Raw genomic sequence first — 21488 nt, 5'->3', positions numbered from 1 at the left:
TTGTAAAAATTGCCTCAAAAATTTGGTGCATCTTATACTCGAAATTAATATAAAAATGTCCTGTGTTTGATTGAAATTTCCTGCCAGTCTTAAAAATGGTCATATATTTGATATTGTGGGAAACCTATCTCTGTATGGCACATTGGATTCAACTAGAAGCAGTAGTACACTGATGCAACAAACATGAGTTATGGGCATTCACAACCTTGCTAACACTGTCTCCCTCCCACCACATCATCACAAACCCAGAACACTGTCTCACCTATGATGTGTCACTGCAGTGTACAGTACTAGTTTGCGTTATCAGTAATAGTACAACATTTTTGTTAATAGCTAGTTTCGTAATGAAAAAAGATAAAAGGTATTCATATGATATTGCCTATTAACTGAAAGTAATAGCACATGCAGAGGAACATGGGAACAGATCAGCTGGGCAGCATTTCGGCACTCCAACAACAGAAAAAAATGAGGAAGACTAAATGTGCAAATAAAGGACTGAATGCAGAATGGCCAAAACTAGGAGATGACCTATTGAAATGGACTCAAGAACGCTGTTAAAATGGCATTGGAATTAATACAAAAATGATTCAAATACACGCCCATAAGCTAGTGCTACAGTGGAACTTAACAGACTTTAAGGGTGGAGTTGGTTGGTGCTACAGCTTTATGAAACGCCATGGACTTAGCATGCGGACCACAACCAAAATATCTCATAAAATGCCGTATGAGAATGAAGAGAAGATACTATCTGTCCATTGCTTTATTATTCAACATCAAAAGAAAACCTGTGTGGAAATAAGCCAAACAGCGAATATGGGTGAAATTCCTCCAATGTTTGATGTGCCGAGTGACAGAACTGTTGCCATGAAAGTTGCTAAAACCGCAGCTACAAAAACAAATGGACATGAAACAATGCACTATACTGTTGTCCTTTCATCTTGTGCTGACAGTACTAAACTTAATCCATTGATCATTAGCCAGCACAAAACGATGCCAAAATAATCTGAAATACTGCCAAGTTCATGTACATGACGAGGGTTGGATGGTTGAGGCTGATATGCAATTATGGATTAATAGAGTGTCGGAGAGAAGGAAAGGTGTGTAATTGAAGAAGAGTTCTCTTTTTGTGCTAGATCAGTTTAGTAGTCATTCGAAAAATTCTATGAAAGAGAAATTGAGACAGGGAAATACAGAGCTTGCTGTTATTCCGGGATGACTTACTTCACAAATGCAACATCTTGATGTCTCAATAAATGAACCATTTATAGTGTATATGAGTGAAGAATGGTACAAATGGGTGATGGGTGAAACTCAACATGAATTCACACTCAAGGGAGCTTTAAAATGAACTACAATGGAACAAGTGTGTCAATGGATAAAACAGTAATGGTCTAGAGTGAGAGGAGACATTATTGTTAAATCTTTCAAAACATATGGTACAAGTAATGCTCTCGATGGCAGTGGAGACCACCTTATATACGAAGAGGACAACAGTGGGAATGCCCGCCCCCGGCAGCTGAGTGGTCAGCGTGACAGACTGTCAATCATAAGGGCCCGGGTTCGATTCCCGGCTGGGTCGGAGATTTCCTCCGCTCAGGGACTGGGTGTTATGTTGTCCTAATCATCATCATTTCATCCCCATCGACGCGCAGGTCGTCGAAGTGGCATCAAATCGAAAGCCCTGCACCAGGCGAACAGTCTACCCGACGGGAGGCCCTAGCCACACGACATTTCAACAGTGGCAACAATAAGAAAAACAAGAAGTAGTAAGTTTAGATGTTGATTTTCAAGGATTTTAAAGGTCAGTTCTGTAATATAAATTAGGAATTTTGTTTTAGTCTGGCTTTACAATCTAATAATAAAAATGGCAAAAGGGTTGTTTTTTAAATTGCTTAAAAATTAAGGTGCACCTTATAGACCTCAGTGTCTTACAGCCTGTAAAATACAGTACACATTGGTTGCGGCCACCAGGGAGCTTCTGTCCACAATGAAAGCACCCAGCCATGGTGTTCAGAAGGACATGGATGTTACTTTCATGGGTACCATCTGGTGTCCCACACTGTGAGGGATGGAAGCCAGTGTTGTACCATCTCACAGTCATTCCTTGAAGGACAGAAGACTGTGGTGAACCATTGCTATCACGCCTGTCATATTGGCACCTCGGTGGCCACTACCATAACAGGGCAGGACAGGAGGTGCTGGTGCGAACTGTCATCATTCAACTTGCCTGCACTGGTGCAGAGCATCAATGGTCCGGCCGCAAGGCTACGGCATGATCAAACATTGAAGGCAGCGTCGTACTAGGATCAGCACGCACACCTGACCGACAATGTCACCTCGAGAGAGTGACAAGCTATCTTCTTGACATAATCCCGGAGTGGAGTGCACTCTGCCTCATTCTGTTATTGTGTTTTCTCATGTTTGCTTGACTCTGTTCTCAGGACACTCTGTACTGTGTTGGATTCCGCCTGACACTGTACTCTGTGTGTAACTACTGACCTACTTTCTCAGTAAGTGCTCTAGGCTTACTTATTTGCATGTTTAGTTACTGCAACATTAAAAGATAAGCAAATCATTTGAATTTAATATGTATGCAGTATCAAAAAACTATCACTGAAGTGCTTAATACTACTCATGTCAGGCCTGACTGTCTAACAGTAAAGCACATGCCTGGAATCAGATAGGTCACAGGATCAAATTCCACTTGGACCATGAATTTTTTCATTCTGCATATATCCTAACCTTAACCTCTTAACTTGTGAATATTCACCACGAAAGCTACATGGTTCAGGTTCCACATTAAACTGTAAGTCCCCTTTCCTTAGCAGAATTACTGGGATAGATTAGAAACAAGCAAGTTGTCAAAAAGTGGCGTCAAACTGAAAGACTTGCACCAGCCTGTTGGTCCACACAAAATTACTAAAGCTATTCATGCTTTCGTGTGCTAAATTTAACAAAGCACGCTATAAAAATAGCTGCTAGTCTGAGAAAAATCTCTCTCTTTAGTTATATAACATAGTGTCTACAAATTATACGCATTCATTAGTCAGGCTAACATCAAATTTTTCCAGCCTTCTTTTGGAGGCTGATTTATTTGACAAATTAATTCAGATGAGAAAATTGTCATTTAAATGAATATCAGCAACAATTTACCACTGAACATTAGCTTCAGAAAGAGAGCGAGCATACTCCCAGTTATGGTGAAACATTAGCCCAACTAGATGAGCCTGTCAATGACTAGACTACTGATACTGGCAGAAAAGGCACCCCAAAGCACATCCAGTACATTAGAACTTACTATCTGCAGCAAGTCCAAAAAGGAGTGGGAAGGGGATTAGCAGAGAGAATTTCAGAGGCTCACTGTGCACAAGCTGATTTTGTTGGCCATAAACTCAAGAAAATGTTATATGTCGTAACTCCTGTTGTTAACATGTGTGTGATGAGAAGTGCGATAGTCAACATTGATGAACAGAGCAATACAACTTTAGCTCTCTCACAAGAAGAGATAATTTTTTTGTGCAAGGTCCAGCACCTTAACATAGAGGCATAATGATTCTGAGATAAGAATGAAGATCTGTCTCTTGCAACAGGAACCTTAATTTCTCTCACGATTCTAAGCCATTTTAGCTCCTCTGTTACATTAGGGTAGAGTCATAAACCAGTGCCTATTATTTTTGTTTTTATAATCACTTCTATCAAGATGACTCCTATGAAGCTGTAGTAAAAGTTGTTACTATTCCTGGTGAAATCTCACACATACCAACATCTTTAACAGATTAAATACTGAGGCTAATTAAGTCTTCATTTTACTCTCACTGACTCTTATTGCTGTTTACAACTTCAAAGTACTGCAAATTTACAAATTTGTGAGTGCTGTACATACCAATGGAGCCTTAGTGTGTGAAGAAATGCTGAGAGACCCTCCATCAAAACCAAAATGGCAACAGTGAGGAAAGACCAAGCTAGGAACATAATGTATAGAATAATTGCACCGGTATAGCCTTCTGCTGTCAGTCCCATCCGCAGGACCATTGTCCACAGCACTTCAGAAAGTTCTGTAAGAAAGCAATGCAGTACTTGTAAGTTATTCACATCATCAAAGAAATCTGCAACACATGTACTGAAATAAAAAGATAATAATATTTACACATAAAGTTCTATTTTAACAGTTATGAAAAGGATAGATTGCTACTCACTGTGAAGATGACACACTGATACAGACATGCACAACGAAAAGATTGTTACACATTGAGCTTTTGGGCAAAGCCAGTCTCAGAACAGAAAGGAAAACACAAAACACACACACACACACACACACACACACACACACACACACACACACACACAATTTCTGAGCAGAGAGACTGGAGATAGTGGTAATAAGGTGTGCCTTCCTTGTGAAAATGTGTGTGTTTTTCATTCTTTTCTGAAGAAGGCTTTGGCTGAAAGCTCAGTATGTAACTGTCTTATTGTAATACCAGTCTGCAACTCAACATGTCATCCCTATGGTGGCTAGCAAATCTATCCTTTTCATCAACGTTGATATTCCAACCTAGACTTGCCTTTGCTTAAAATACCATTTTGTACTTCATATTTTTAAATGTGAAACGTTCAGTATACCAAAACTCAGTATAATCTTCAGTTTACTGATACGAAAATGGTCATCATACTACAACTTAGTACTATCTTCATTTTATTAACATGGTAACATGTAATTATGTCCTTCTACTTATCATTATTATACTTTAAGGTGGCACTGTGTAATGACCTATACAAAAATCCTTGTGAAGTAAGAGTGCAAACACATGCCCACGCGCACACACGCGCGCACGCAAGCTGTCAAATTTCTATTTCTTTGTACTTACGAGAATGTGCAAGTGACAGAGCCCATAGTCGCAGATATGAAGCTGTGTGAGAGATAGTGCTGAGTATATACTCTATAGTATGTATGGACTGATAAATGAAAACTTCAGTCATATCATCTTCTCCATGGCCATCATGCCCATCTGCTGGAGTAACTGCCCCAACCTCCTCATTTTCCTGACGCAGTTCAATGCCTTGATTTACATCACCATTCTCAGATGCTGACACCTGCTGATGAATCAGAAAACAAATTAATCTTTCTATAGAACAAATTTCAATACAATAAATTCTACAGAAATAGCTTTACGGTTGAAAATGTCCTGTGCTCAAAAATCACAGTTTTCAACGAAGGCTTCCACATGTCATGTAAGCTATTCTGAGAAAGTTGTCATTATTTCTCATACTAAATCAGCATTGACAAAATTCTTTGTTCTCCGTTTAATAATATCATGAATTTGAGGTAACATACATATTAACTTAAAAAAAACTAAAATAAAGCAAAAAAAAAAAAAAAAACATAAATGTAAATTTTTCTCACATGAGGAGTATGCTAATTTCTTTGCACAGGTTTGAGTGTTTGGGTGTCTTCTGTGCATTGATTTCTCAAGTAATGATGACGGCGTTGAGGTAAGTAAAACAGGACTGTCAACCAGCTGCCCACCACGATGAATGGCCACTGTCAGACTATGAACAAATTTGACCAACCAATGTCACAGCATGCAACCTTCCCCCTCCTCCATCTTATCAGCCTCTTCCAATTCACATTCCCACTTTTAGCGTGCGCTGTTCCCCACCAGTTCAACACTCATGCATCATGTATCATCTCTCCCTGTGTGTGTGTGTGTGTGTGTGTGTGTGTGTGTGTGTGTGTGTGTGTGTTGGTATTACAGATCAAAAAAGGATTACTCCAAAAGCTAGCAAGTTCTTTCTTTTCGTGTGTGCTTATCGATAATTCAAAGCTTCTACTTTCGGTGAGGGGTCTTCTTCCTCCTTGAAGTATCTACATTCTACGAGAATTTTCATACAAATCAACAGCATGATTGCATGGATGTTATTCAGAATAGGAAATTAACTCAACTGCAGTCAGTTCAATACAGACTGTCAGACGCTTCAGTTTTCAGATAACTCTATCAATTTAGGGGGGGGAGGGGGGGGAGGAGGAATCGATCTGCTACTTCTGCGACAAATACACTTTAAACACCAGTACAACAGGACAGCACACACTCTCAGAAAGTTAAAAAATCAAGTGAAAAACAATATGGTGATAGTAGCAAAAGTGGACAAGGGAGGTACAGTGGTACTTTAAGATAAAACAGATTATGCAAAGAAGATAGATGAAATCTTTACAACAATGAAATTGTGGTTTGTGAGAGTGAAATAAGAGCCATAATACAGCTGAATCCTTTTGCACCATTACTTTATGGTTTTATTAAAATTTCATAAAGGTAATTGACCAGCTCAATCAGTACACACAGCAGCTCAAACTCCAGTTCCCAATATAAGAAGAAAAACTAATGCAGGCATCAAGGGAAAAATATTATACATAAACAAACACAGTATTCATAACAGTACCAATTTACTAAACAGATCAGATGAATGTCACTTTAATTGCAACCTAAGTTTCATTTGATGTGCACAACCTTCTCCCTACCTCTGTATTTGCCGAAAGAGCACATTAATGCAGCAGAAGAGTTAAAGATTATAGTTATTGTACAGTTATGTTTAAAGCAAAATTAGTTTGGTCTCCGAACACATTCTACAAATGAAGAGATGGACTTCCTGTCATCTTCACTTTTGCAGAAATTTTCCATGAATAATACTGAAACTGACTTTATTTATTCTGAACCTCTAGCCAAATATAAGGTGTACTGGTGCATGTACACAAGTTGCAATACAGTCACAGCAAAAATCAACTTTTTTATACATCTATTCTAGTTATAGAGTACAATATTTTACATGTGGTTATTAATTTCGATCTATTACAACCATTTGCAGACCTGGATACAATCAATTTTCCAATCACATAGATACCATTCTGGGGTGTAATTAGCAGTCTTCGAAAGGGAGGTAAGAAGGAAATGACAAGTATTTTGGACAGGTCAGGAAAACTGCTGGTGAATCCTGTGGATGCCTTGGGCAGATGGAGGGAATATTTTGATGAGTTGCTCAATGTAGGTGAAAATACGATTAGTAATGTTTCAGATTTCGAAGTAGAATGGGATAGGAATGATGATGGAAATAGGATCACATTTGAGGAAGTGGAGAAAATGGTCAATAGATTGCAGTGCAATAAAGCAGCTGGGGTGGATGAAATTAAGTCGGAACTCATCAAATACAGTGGAATGTCAGGTCTTAAATGGCTACACAGGATAATTGAAATGGCCTGGGAGTCGGGACAGGTTCCATCAGACTGGACAAAAGCAGTAATCACACCAACCTTTAAACATGGAAACAGAAAAGATTGTAATAACTACAGAGGTATCTCTTTAATCAGCGTTGTGGGTAAAATCTTCTCAGGTATTGTTGAAAGGTAAGTGCGAGTATTAGTTGAGGACCAATTGGATGAAAATCAGTGTGGGTTTAGGCCTCTTAGAGGTTGTCAGGACCAGATCTTTAGCTTACGGCAAATAATGGAGAAGTGTTATGAGTGGAACAGGGAATTGTATTTATGCTTTATAGATCTAGAAAAGGCATATGACCGGGTTCATAGGAGGAAGTTATTGTCTGTTCTAAGAGATTATGGAATAGGAGGCAAACTTTTGCAAGCAATTAAAGGTCTTTACATGGATAGTCAGGCAGCAGTTAGAGTTGACGGTAAATTGAGTTCATGGTTCAGAGTAGTTTCAGGGATAAGACAAGGCTGCAACCTGTCTCCACTGTTGTTCATATTATTTATGTATCATATGTTGAAAACAATAGACTGGCTGGGTGAGATTAAGATAAGCGAACACAAAATAAGTAGTCTTGCACATGCAGATGACTTAGTTGTGATGGCAGATTCGACTGAAAGTTTGCAAAGTAATATTTCAGAGCTAGATCAGAAATGTAAGGACTATGGTATGAAGATTAGCATCTCCAAAACGAAAGTAATGTCAGTGGGAAAGAAATATAAACGGATTGAGTGCCAAATAGGAGGAAAAAAGTTAGAACAGGTGGACGGTTTCAAGTACTTAGGATGCATATTCTCACAGGATGGCAACATAGTGAAAGAACTGGAAGCGAGGTGTAGCAAAGCTAATGCAGTGAGCGCCCAGCTACGATCTACTCTCTTCTGCAAGAAGGAAGTCAGTACCAAGACTAAGTTATCTGTGCACCGTTCAATCTTTCGACCAACTTTGTTGTATGGGAGCGAAAGCTGGGCGGATTCAGGTTACCTTATCCATAAGGTTGAGGTTACGGATATGAAAGTAGCTAGGATGATTGCAGGCCCTAGTAGATGGGAACAATGCCAGGAGGGTGTGCACAATGAGGAAATCGAAGAAAAACTGGGAATGAACTCTATAGATGCAGCAGTCAGGGTGAACAGGCTTAGATGGCGGGGTCATGTTACACGCATGGGAGAAGCAAGGTTACCCAAGAGACTCACGAGTTCAGCAGTAGAGGGTACGAGGAGTCGGGGCAGACCAAGGAGAAGGTACCTGGATTCGGTTAAGAATGATTTTGAAGTAATAGGCTTAACATCAGAAGAGGCACCAATGTTAGCACTGAATAGGGGGTCATGGAAGAATTTTATAAGGGGACTAGACTCCAGACTGAACGCTGAAAGGCATAATCAGTCTTAAATAATGATGATGATGACAATGATGATGATGATGATAGATAAAGACACACAGATTATGTGCTGTTTAAGTATGGATAAACCGCAAGGCAGACCCAAATCTTTCTGAAAAATATGAGCCAAACTTAAGAATATGGAGTGCATCTTGGAAAAGGAGCCACATCTATTGACTTTCCAATCTCTAATATTGACATTAACACAGGAAGCCACCAGTTTAAAATACACAGGAAAGGCACATACACAGAATCCCATATTCCAGCTTCCTCGATGCACCTAGTCCCCTAAAAGCATGGTACTTTTCATTTTATAATCTACCATTTACTGTCAGTTCCTGTGTCCCCCACTGATTTTGAATAAGAAATACCCACCATCAAAACAATAAATTATGGATACCTAACATGATCATTCAGTGCATATTGTACTGTAACCTTCTTGTGAAAACCAATTTATTTGCCAAGATTGCTCATGTTAACGCAATTACTGGATTAGTAATTTGGCAAAATGTATTGCATCTTCAGATCCATAAAACCAGGCAGTGGTAGTTACATCATATAATGCTGAAACCACTCTGTGACATTAGGACTGTACAATATGCATACAACTCTACTTTCTTATGGATACTGTATACTTCTAACATGACAGAGTGGTTTAAGCACTGTATTACCACTGCTCAGTTTTATGGATATGAAGATGGCAATAAGTATTGCCAACATCAGTAATCCGCTAATTGTGTTAATGTAGTAATATTGGCAAATAAATTAGCTTTCACAGACAGCTTTCTGCCCCCCTCCCCCCCCCTCCCCCCCCCATATCTCCGAATATCCCGATCAGACCCTGTGCTCCTTCTGCACCCATTTCCCTACCTATGGCCACAACCGCTGTGATTGTCCCCATTGTAAAACTTATCCTATGCACTCTCCTACAATCACCAATACCGGCACTGTAACTGGCAAAACAATGCTATCAATGGGAGAGCCACCTGTTAAACAATACATTGTGTACCAGCTGTTAAGTAAATACTGTACGGTCTTCTACACTGGTATGACCACCACAAAGTTATCAGTTAGGATGAATGGGCATATATGGAGTGTGTATACTGGCAACACACAATATCCTGTTGCAGAGCATGTTGTACAACATGACAGCTTTGACCTTGGTGCCTGTTTCACCACAATATCTTGTATTTAATCTACTGTGTGGGTGTGATCTATACTATTTTGCATACAGCTACCATGGTGATCAGTTTCTGTCTATGTACTTGTATATACTGTGTATAGATAAGTAGTCTTAACTGAATTTTTATTGTAAATTTGTAGAACTAAATTTTTATCGTAAATTTGTAATTTAAATATGTTATCTAATTCTGACAAAAGTTGTCATCTTCAGGATATTCTAAAAAAAGTAATTTCAATGATACTGTAGTGAAGAAAGAATTTGTATTATGACACATGTAATTTGAAATTTATGCAAGTACATATTGATTGTCAGATGCTGCAATGTTAACAACAGTATACAGACTGCTCTGTGCAAATATTGTACTAGCTCAGTCACCATTGTGGTGTTAATGAGTGAGCTAGGACATCAGTGCAACATGACCTGTGTTTTATATTTGGGGTATTTTATGTTTGACATGCTGATGTTCCTTGCACGTTTTATTGTAAAGTGATGCAACATCACTATGTGACCTTGATAAACCCAAATTTTTAACAGTAATATAACAATTCAGATCGCCCCCAATGATTGACACAATGGCAAGCATATACAATACATTTTTGTTAGGCTATGCACCACTGTAAATGGAATTGCTAGTAATTTATTTTATTTGTCATGATAGTGAATAGAATACTTTATAATTATATTTACTGTTAGCAGTCGCTTTGATGTCTTAATTCTCTTTAATTTTATCCATATTTCACAGCTTCAAACAGGACTGTATTCAATACACTGGAGGTACGAATTAAAAAATGCCTTGAGTCACAACTTCGTGTTTTATTAACTACACAATGCCTTTTGGACCCTGTGGGGTTCATCATCACATGTAATTTATCTTAATAAATGCTTTAGTAGTTCTTCTGAATGAGGTGAAATGGGTATTCCACATAATCCAAGAAAAGTGTTTTTAATGTTTTAGCACCAAACAAACATTCTTTTCTCCATCATTTTCGTACATGTCACTTCATTGACGAGACACATTTGCAAGATGTTTTTAATTCATAACTCCAGTGTTAATTATCTGCTTTATTAATATTTGTATCAGTATGCACAGTAACACTGAGAAAATGGAAAGGCAAATACATTTGCAAAATGTGCCTCTTTAATAAACTGACATGCATGAAAATGATGGAGCTGGTGCTAAAACGTTAAAAACGCTTTTCTTGGATGTGGAATATGCATTTCACCTCATTCAAGAGGTGAACTAAAGCATGTATTAAGACAAATTACACCCGATGATGGACCCAAAGGGTCCGAAAGGCATCATGTAGTTAATAAAACATGAAAAGTTGTGACTGAAGGCGTTTTTTACTTCATACCTCCAGTGTCAATTATCTGCTTTATTAATATTTGTATCAGAATGCACAGTAATTAACCTGGAATATAGGTAATGAAAATTAGTAATTAGAGAACCAAAAGCAAAAAGTGTTTCTTTTCTATATTCAGTTGTATTTACCAACCATGACATGGAAGCAAATATTGTAGTCCATGCTACCAGAACAAATTATGTACAGCTACTGTGCCACACTGACTTCACAGTGATTAGCATTGTAATGGGGCTCAATGACAGTGTGCCATCAAAATATGATTCAACAGTGAAGACAGCATTTCATGGCAAAGCAACTGTCCTCAGTTGCTAATGGAAGCATTCATTACTCTTCTTTTGTTGCTGCTATCATCAATAAACAAACCTGAATTGAATATTTCAACAGACTATAGTATGATTAATAAATAAAGGCAAATGAGTACAGCCTCATTCTTGACAACTGATATTATGCAAACTCCTACAGTCAACGAGTGTTCAGTTGTTTTCGAACAAATAGTGTCATCAACAGCAGGCAAAGACTGCCAATGGCCTTGCCAAAGAGGGTGGGGAAGCAGATAGAAGTTCCTGTCCTTAGGGTAGGAAACTGCTCCTAAGAGGCAGAAGAACGAGTAATGATCAATGGTATAAGACTGCAGAAGGCAATGGAAATCCCTCTGTTAAAGACACATTACGTGAATCCATTGGCCAAAGGCCCATAACTGGGAAAACATGATATTTCCATTGGCAAAAGATTGTGGATTAATCCCCAATTCTGATCTCCACTTTAAATATACACAAGGCTACTCAGAAAGTAACAAATATTTTGAAAGAAAAATTTAACAATATGGAAAAACCAAATTTTATTATATACATTTTAAAGGTACACTCTTAAGCTATTTTCTTACGTAATCACCATTCAAATTGAGGCACTTATCATACCATGGCACAAGATTTTTAATACTGTCTCCAGAAAAATCTTCTGCCTGCAATTACAACCACTGGTTTATACTGGCACACATTTCAACGTCAGTATCAAAGAGCTGTGTAGTGATCCATGTCTTCCTTGCTGCGAAGAGGTGATAGTCACTAGGAACCAAATCCAGGCTGTATGGTAGATGGTCAAACACCTCCCACCCAAAACCCCATAGGAGCTTTCAGGTAAGACTAGCCATGTGTGGACATGCATTTTCATGAAAAAACAAATCTTCTGTGCTAAGTTTTCCTCGACACTTGTTCGGTATCACCCACCATACCTTTTTCTGTGTTTCACAAATTTCAATTGGTTTGCAGTTCTGTGTCAAAAGAAACCTTACCACAGAACGCACCTTACAAGTGATGGGCTTTTCTATTGCAGTGCACATTTTAATATGTGACACATAAAAAATTAGCGGAGACAGACCACACGCTACCACCGCTGGATGAACCCCGAGTGTAGGAATGTTATGGCACCAAGATGGCGGATGTAACCCCAACCACTGCCGCAGTAGACCAAAATGTCTGTTACTTTCTGAATAACCCTTTAAATCGAGCTGTTTAGATATATTTAAAATTTATAATTAAGAATTTAATATTGCAAGGAATAAAATAATAATAATAATAATAATAATAATAATAACCACCATGGAAAATGGAACACACGTGGTGGACAACAGACTGCAACAGAGCACAATCACGTATTCAAGCCTGGAAGATTTGGCACAGCCATCAAACACCGGAGAATTGGCAGAACTTTTTTGGAAACGCAGAAGAAAACATCGAAAATCATCAGACAAATTCAATGCAAGTACCACCACAAACGATTAGAGGAAATTTATAATGATTTTAAAAGAAACAACATGAGAAACTTTTATAGGACATTTAGGGAAGAACTAGCAACCTTCGAAGCCATCCACTCTGTTTTTGGCACCTGGATGGAACACTTGAGACAAACACAAAGGCCAATGCAAAATCCTGAAACAGCATTTTGAGAAGTTACACAACTATGAACCACCAGCAGACAAACTTGACTTCCAAGTTGCGACCCCAAACCAGGATTCAACTCCACCTACACATGAGGAGATATGAAACATTGTATCACATCTGAAAAACAACAAAGCATCAGGGAAAGACAGTGTAATTGCCGAAATGTTCAAGATAGGAGGTGAACTCTTGATTGACAGACTAAAAACTATCATTGCAAATACACTCCTGGAAATTGAAATAAAAACACCGTGAATTCATTGTCCCAGGAAGGGGAAACTTTATTGACACATTCCTGGGGTCAGATACATCACATGATCACACTGACAGAACCACAGGCACATAGACACAGGCAACAGAGCATGCACAATGTCGGCACTAGTACAGTGTATATCCACCTTTCGCAGCAATGCAGGCTGCTATTCTCCCATGGAGACAATCGTAGAGATGCTGGATGTAGTCCTGTGGAACGGCTTGCCATGCCATTTCCACCTGGCGCCTCAGTTGGACCAGCGTTCGTGCTGGACGTGCAGACCGCGTGAGACGACGCTTCATCCAGTCCCAAACATGCTCAATGGGGGGACAGATCCGGAGATCTTGCTGGCCAGGGTAGTTGACTTACACCTTCTAGAGCACGTTGGGTGGCACGGGATACATGCGGACGTGCATTGTCCTGTTGGAACAGCAAGTTCCCTTGCCGGTCTAGGAATGGTAGAACGATGGGTTCGATGACGGTTTGGATGTACCGTGCACTATTCAGTGTCCCCTCGACGATCACCAGTGGTGTACGGCCAGTGTAGGAGATCGCTCCCCACACCATGATGCCGGGTGTTGGCCCTGTGTGCCTCGGTCGTATGCAGTCCTGATTGTGGCACTCACCTGCACGGCGCCAAACACGCATACGACCATCATTGGCACCAAGGCAGAAGCGACTCTCATCGCTGAAGACGACACGTCTCCATTCGTCCCTCCATTCACGCCTGTCGCGACACCACTGGAGGCGGGCTGCACGATGTTGGGGCGTGAGCGGAAGACGGCCTAACGGTGTGCGGGACCGTAGCCCAGCTTCATGGAGACGGTTGCGAATGGTCCTCTCCGATACCCCAGGAGCAACAGTGTCCCTAATTTGCTGGGAAGTGGCGGTGCGGTCCCCTATGGCACTGCGTAGGATCCTACGGTCTTGGCGTGCATCCGTGCGTCGCTGCGGTCCGGTCTCAGGTCGACGGGCACGTGCACCTTCCGCCGACCACTGGCGACAACATCGATGTACTGTGGAGACCTCACGCCCCACGTGTTGAGCAATTCGGCGGTGCGTCCACCCGGCCTCCCACATGCCCACTATACGCCCTCGCCCAAAGTCCGTCAACTGCACATACGGTTCACGTCCACGCTGTCGCGGCATGCTACCAGTGTTAAAGACTGCGATGGAGCTCCGTATGCCACGGCAAACTGGCTGACACTGACGGCGGCGGTGCACAAATGCTGTGCAGCTAGCACCATTCGACGGCCAACACCGCGGTTCCTGGTGTGTCCGCTGTGCCGTGTGTGTGATCATTGCTTGTACAGCCCTCTCGCAGTGTCCGGAGCAAGTATGGTGGGTCTGACACACCAGTGTCAATGTGTTCTTTTTTCCATTTCCAGGAGTGTACATGGGAAAGTGAAGTCATACCAGCAGATTGGGAAAGTGTTTGATTCAACCTCTACACAAAAAGGGCAACAAGACCAATCCCAAAAACTATCAAAGCATTTCACTCCTACCAGTCACTTACAGAGTGCTCTCACCAGATTAGAACAACAGACAGAGCATATGATTGGTGACTATCAGGCAGGCTTCCGCCCACATCGATCCTGTGCAGAACAGATCTGGAACCTGAAGATGATACTGCAACACCATCAGTCGAACCGCACAGTAGTCAACTTCGTAGATCTCAAGAAAGCATACAACTCAATTCATCGCACCAGTCTGTTTAATACACTTTGTGAATATGGTGTAGATAACAAAACTACTTCATTAATTGAGTAAACTTTATCAGACACAACTTCGAAAGTAAAATTCATAGAAGAAGTTTCTGAAACTTTTCAAATTAGGACAGGAGTGAGGCAGGGTGATGGGTTGTCCCAACTCCTCTTTAACCTGGTACCGGACAAGATTATCAAGAAGTGAGAGAAATAAATAAATATGGGAACAAAGGACAAACGAATCAACATAAAATGCCTTGCTTTTGCTGATGACCTAGCAATAATTACGCGGAATCCTGAGGAAGCCAAACATGTCATTGAGAAACTTCATGGGGTTGCCATCAAAACTAGTCTCCAAACTTCTTTGAGAAAAAACAACTCAATGACTCTAAAAGTTCAAATCTGAAACCACTTGCAACAAAATATGGTGACATCATACAAGTTAAGTACTTCAAGTACTTGGGTGAAGTGATAAGCAACACTGGCAACGAAAAAATAGCTCACGAAACACGAGAAGAAGAATTACATAAAACTTATACATTGATCTGGAACACATACAATAAGAAATCACTATCCACCCATGCCAAACTTCACCATTATCATACAGTCACTCTTCCAGAAGCGCTCTACGCAACTGAAACACCATCACAAAAATACTCACAAAAATATTTGGACCCAAGATTCAAGATGGTATCTGGATGCGCAGAAGCTCTGAAGAACTGTACTCGAGGATTGAACATTTCATGTCGGTTGCATGGAAAAGATGATTGAAATTGACATTTAGCAAGAATGGATGCCTCTACAATGACCAAGAAAATCTTCCTTATCATCAAAGGAACTCGCCAAACCAGGGCACGCTGGCTAACAGAAACCCAAAATGACCTCACGGAACTCAGTATTGACCCATTAGAAACCACACAGACTGCGTACAGGCAGAAAATCAACTCTCTCAAGTTCATAACCAAAAACCCGATGGAAAATAATCTGAAATTGAAAAATGCATGGACACAATAAATAAGACAGGCCCATAGTGAAAAGATGAGGAAGTTTTGGGAAGATAAATAATAATAACAATAATAATAAAATGTTGGTATCAGTGAGAATCAAACCTACAATGATGAATTGCTCATCAACGCACTTTATCATTTAGCTACCAAAAAACTGAAAGAAAAACTGCTCAAAAAATACCTAATACTATATGTGTAAATCTTTAGAGAGCGTTTTACTTTTCACTACAGCCCACTCAGGTGGAAAGTTGCAGTAACTTGAGGGGCATCTGCCTGGTTCTGTTTACATAATTTGAGCTAAATCAGTTAGCCACATCCTATGCTCTCCTGCTGTTAGATTTAAAATTTGGAGTAGATCTACTTAACTCTTTAAATCTCACTTGTGCCTCCAAATCTGTACTGGAAACCAGTCTGTTTAGCAGATCATGTACAGAGTACATTTTCAAACTAAATTTCCCTTACACTCACTTTTTTTACCACTATCTATAGCCTTATGACTTACAATGGCAGTACTCATAACTGAATTGAATGTATCACTTTTACATTTATAAACTGAACTGTTTAAATCTATTTAAATTACATAGTTAACTATCTATACCTGGCCACAGACAGCTGTGTTTACGTCTGCTTCAATGGAAAAGAAAGAAATGAGAAAGCACACATTTCAACATGTATGGAAATTGGATGTATGTCCTAATCTCCTTCTTCCCCCTGTCCCTGCCCATCTCTTCGTCCCACTCACTTGTGTCCATCTCCGCCTCCCCCCCCCCTCTCCCTCCATCCATCACCACCTGCCCCCCCCCCCTGTCAATCTTCTCCTTCTCCCTCTCTCCATCTCTTCCAGTTCCATCTCTCTGCCTGTCTCCTCCTGCTCCCTCTCTCTGCCTGTCTCCTCCTTTCTGCTCTCTCTGTCAATGTCCTCCCACCCTTCTGTTCATCTCCCCCCTTCCTGCCCCCTCTGACCTTCTGCCTTGTTTACTGTTGCTGCAAATTCAGATTCTACAGTACTCGTAGTATTCCCATCACAAGCTGATAAGACAGAAATACAACTTTTCTATTTTCTGTAAAAACAGTATGCGAGTATGTTGTGTTTAAAAACATATATAATGAGAAATAATATATACAGGAGAAATAATTTTTCTAATAGTTTATATGTCCCACTATCCTAGTTAAAATTGCCCGTGACAAAGGAAACAAAACCATACACTTTTACTGCAGAGCATTTTCTTTCTCACGATAAGTTTTAACAGAAAAAAGTACATTGTTGTTTAATAAGATATATAGTCTATGTGTGTCTGAATTTTTAATAAAGTAGCGTTTAACATTTGGAGTAAACTGGTCAGTAACTTTGACATTTTTGTTACCGACATCTCACTATTACACATTTTGTACCTATATATATTTGTATTTTATGTAAATTAAAAAATAAATATCCTATATTCTTCCAAACTAGAGTAGCATTTAAAAATTTGAAGTAATTATATCAAACACTTTTTGAGATTTTTAGTAACAACAATTCCCATTTATATATTACATATTTATTTATATGTATTTAAAAAACAGATATATAAAAACATGCACATATTCAAATGCGAAGTGGTGTCAAAATTTCAAGTCAACTGACCAACTACTTTTTGAGTTTTCCACGCACAAAAGTGCGCAGGATGAATTATTATACATACAGATAGTTTGAGACTGTGATGAATAAAATAAACTACGTGCGCGTGTGTCTGGTTTTTTTTTTTTTTTTTTCCGCTCTTCCCTGAGTCAATTGTTGTATGGTTGACTATCATTTCAGCACTCAACACAGGTCTCTTGTTATCGCAAAGAGAGTGCTACAGAACATGTTTCTGTCCAATTTATTTGCAAACCAGTACACATTCGAAGAGGAAGGCATAATTTTAGTGTTCTTTCTGGCTTGCTCTTTAAGAGAAATGGCATAATTTTAAGTGCGATAGTTACAGTATGCTGTAGCACATTACCCCATGGTAACTGGCCATCATTGGACATGGTTACACCCATCATTTCATGTTAAGTACATACCCCCCTGTAATTACCCCAACTCTGTACACAAAACCTAAATTAAACTTTATACATACATATAATTACAGAATTAAGGCAACAAAAATAATATTTTCCTACATATGACATACCTGTCTGCTTTTCTTACGAGAACACATAATGTATAACGGTTTCGCCAGTAACAACCATGGGACACAAAGAAGTGCAACAAACACCATAATTTGCTGCACTGTTCCTTGACTCTCAAAGATATATATGTTGCAGCAGTCTTTGCCCTCACTATTGCACAATGGCTCTGCTTGCTTGAAAAGCAGCATATTGATAAATGTGATAAGCACATTTGGTGCACAGTGCTCACTTGTCAGCAGCTCTGGAAGCAGACAGAGACATTTCCCAAATATATTCATTACATCTTTAACCTGTACTGAACTTTGACATATTATTCTGTACACAATTTTCTAATCTGTTGGTTAGGGTGGCAAATGTTCTGAAACACAGATGACTTATAACCATTTACTGCATACAATAAAAAAACAATATCCTATGTCTAATGTTATTACATCAGCAGAAAAAAGAAAACCTATCATCAACCAAACAACATCAAAAGAAAAACAAGGCAGCAATAATATTATCCATTCTGCACTATCCTTATTTATTTTCCATATTTGTCTGGGTGGAGCATATTTTCGCTGGTCTTGCAGAATTTGCTTCTGGCCTACTTTCACGAAAGTATATGCCTCCTTATTGTCTCTCACTGTGGTAGTATGTTAAACTACCTTACTTTCTTCATGCTGATGTTTTCAATCATAATTCAAAAAGTAAATTTCAGGTTATGTTTGCATTATTTCTGGAAGAAACTGTGTGTGATGTATGCTCTCACACAGACAAAATTTCATACTGCTTAAAATTTACATTTGCTGTACATAAATTCTTTCTCTTGTTTAAATCTGAAATATATCACTATTATTCAAACTTGAAGGTGTCATTTTTTCTGTTATTTAAACTCAAATGGCTGACACTTTTTAAAATAATCAGTTAATTTTGTTACTTCTGATACTATTACCACACCACATTTGCAGTGCTTATGCAGAAATACTTACCGTTCTTTGCACTGTATACAACCCATTTCACAAACATGAGAGAGACCAGGTATCCAAATAACAGAACAAGGAAGAGAACTTGAGGTAGAAATTCCAAGATAATATTGATTCGCTTCCGAAAATGCCTGCAAAAAAGAAAGCATCTTCAGGCACAACAAAACCAACGAAATCACAATAATGATAATCCACCTGAACCATAAAAAAAGAAATAAGAGCTATCCACATAGCTACAGATGTATAACTCATGAATACACAAAAGATTTTGTGCAGAATTTTGTGTGATAGGGTTAACCATCAACCACAGCAAAAAGTAGCAGAATACCAGAGAGGCTTCAGACCTTGAAGAAGCTGTGAAGAAAAAACCACAGCTTTAAAATTAGTGGTGACATATTACAGGGAGTACAGTGAACCATTTGCAATAACCTTTGTAGATTTTAAGACAGAATATGACTACAATTTTAGTCAAATTGATAGACCTCACCTTAACAAACACATAATACAAAGTTAAATTCTGACGAAAATTTTCCTATGCCTTTCCCATAAAAACATGTTTAAGACAGAGATAGATTGTCGTCACTTCTTTTCAACAGTACATTGGAATATATAATGAGGGAAAGATCCAAGTTAACTTACAGAACATTACATTTCAGAACTCAAAGACAACATAAATTTGAACTGCATGGGGATGATGCCACTTTCCTGTCCAGTGACATCCAGAAAACTCTAAAAACCAGTTAAATTGGCAACAAAACAGTGCAGAAAATCAGCCTCCAAATGTACATTGGAAAAAACAGAAAATATGTTAACTGACCCACCACTTGTTAAAAATATCACAATAGAAGAACAGGCAATCAAAATTGCAGAGAACGTTTAAATGCCTAAGAGAAAACTTAACATGTAACATCAATTATAAACTTATGTGGCTTAATAGAATAAACAAACTGATGAAAGCACAATGCACAATGTATCATCATAAACAGAAACGAAAAAAGCCTCCCAACAGCCACAAAATTAAGAAAACTATGAAACAGTTATACAGTCAAAAATAATGTAAGCAAGTGAAACCATTTTCAAAACAGCTACAAAACAGACTGTAGAAGTAGATGGAATACTCCAGACAGAAAGAATAATAATCAGAATATGTACACACACAAAAATACCAAGAAAATAGGCACTGGATATTAGCTTCTAATGGAACAGTCTACAAGGAAATGGAACCAGTAATGAACACAATCAATAAAAAATGATTTTCGTTATTTGGACATCTAATTGGACACCAGAAAACAGAATCATCCTAAGAGTAATAGAGAAATGATTTAACAGTAAGAGCAACATTGGGAAGATTATGAAATCAAGGAAGATGTGAGGGAACTATAAGTTCAAATGGAAGTGTTAAACTAGATGCAAAGAAATCACACTACACACCAAGATCAACTAATAAACAATGATTACAGTGGTTTCAGACAAAGTAAGTAAGCTGAGACCTGAGAGAATGAAGAACTACGGAACCAGCAGGGAACCAATACTCCCATTTCACAAAGTTGATTACAGTCATCCAATGAATCCTATAAAATTCACATTCCACATTAATTATCAGCCAGGGATTTGACTAAATTCTCTTTATGCCATGTATCTGTGAAAGCATCCACAAATTTACCTATGTTGTTGCAATAACTGCACAGTGTTCTGTTTTGGTATGGCCATTAACAAACTAACTGATGTATGGGCCTATCAAACTGTAGCCAGGAGCTTGCTTTTCTAAACTGCTGCCTCCCCTCCCCCATCTGCACATTACGGGCAAGTAGTCTGTGTCATTCACATACACCTTACGTCCCAGTGGCCATTTCCAACCTGTTTCACACTCCTCTGTACACACATGTTCCACACGAGCACTGTCTTCCATCACTCCTTCCTCTGCCATCCCTTCCCTTCCACACCTATGCCAGTCCTGAACTTGACATTTGTTCTGGTGGAAATTTATACCTCAGTATCAATATCAGTGATCTAAGGCTTTTCTGGAGTATTAAATATCCATATAGATCCTGAGTGATTTGCCAGATGCTACCACAAAAACAATTATTGTTTTGCCCCAGCCACTTTGTCACGTGTGATATACTAATATATGGTGCATGTGCAAAGGTAAATAACAATAATGAATATCAGGCTGTCAACACTGTGAGTGCAAAACTGTACAACTGAATACAATAGCATATCATAGGAACTGAATCTGTGCAACCTCTGTCCTGGCCACTAGCTTATTTTTTGGCTGGTGTTGAGCTTCT

The 21488-nt window shown here is 39.0% G+C and overlaps 1 protein-coding gene across 3 annotated transcripts in view; it reads right to left on the bottom strand.

The window, feature by feature from the left end:
* LOC124798206 (V-type proton ATPase 116 kDa subunit a 1) overlaps positions 1-21488 on the bottom strand; it is a 660233-nt gene that overhangs the window by 34767 nt on the left and 603978 nt on the right. For 2 of the 3 annotated variants that reach the window (XM_047261508.1, XM_047261509.1), the window contains 4 exons: positions 19207-19331; positions 18238-18476; positions 4866-5094; positions 3884-4055 (listed from right to left, as the gene is read on the bottom strand). In XM_047261508.1, the coding sequence (XP_047117464.1) occupies positions 3884-4055; positions 4866-5094; positions 18238-18476; positions 19207-19331 (765 nt within the window). The remainder of the gene's footprint in view (positions 1-3883; positions 4056-4865; positions 5095-18237; positions 18477-19206; positions 19332-21488) is intronic. The other variant, XM_047261510.1, reaches the window with a different exon arrangement.

The sequence above is a fragment of the Schistocerca piceifrons genome, chromosome 5 (assembly GCF_021461385.2).
Source record: "Schistocerca piceifrons isolate TAMUIC-IGC-003096 chromosome 5, iqSchPice1.1, whole genome shotgun sequence".
NCBI classification, from domain to species: domain Eukaryota; kingdom Metazoa; phylum Arthropoda; class Insecta; order Orthoptera; family Acrididae; genus Schistocerca; species Schistocerca piceifrons.
The sequence above is the reverse complement of the archived record's forward strand: the minus strand, read 5'-3'. Positions and strand labels throughout refer to the sequence as shown.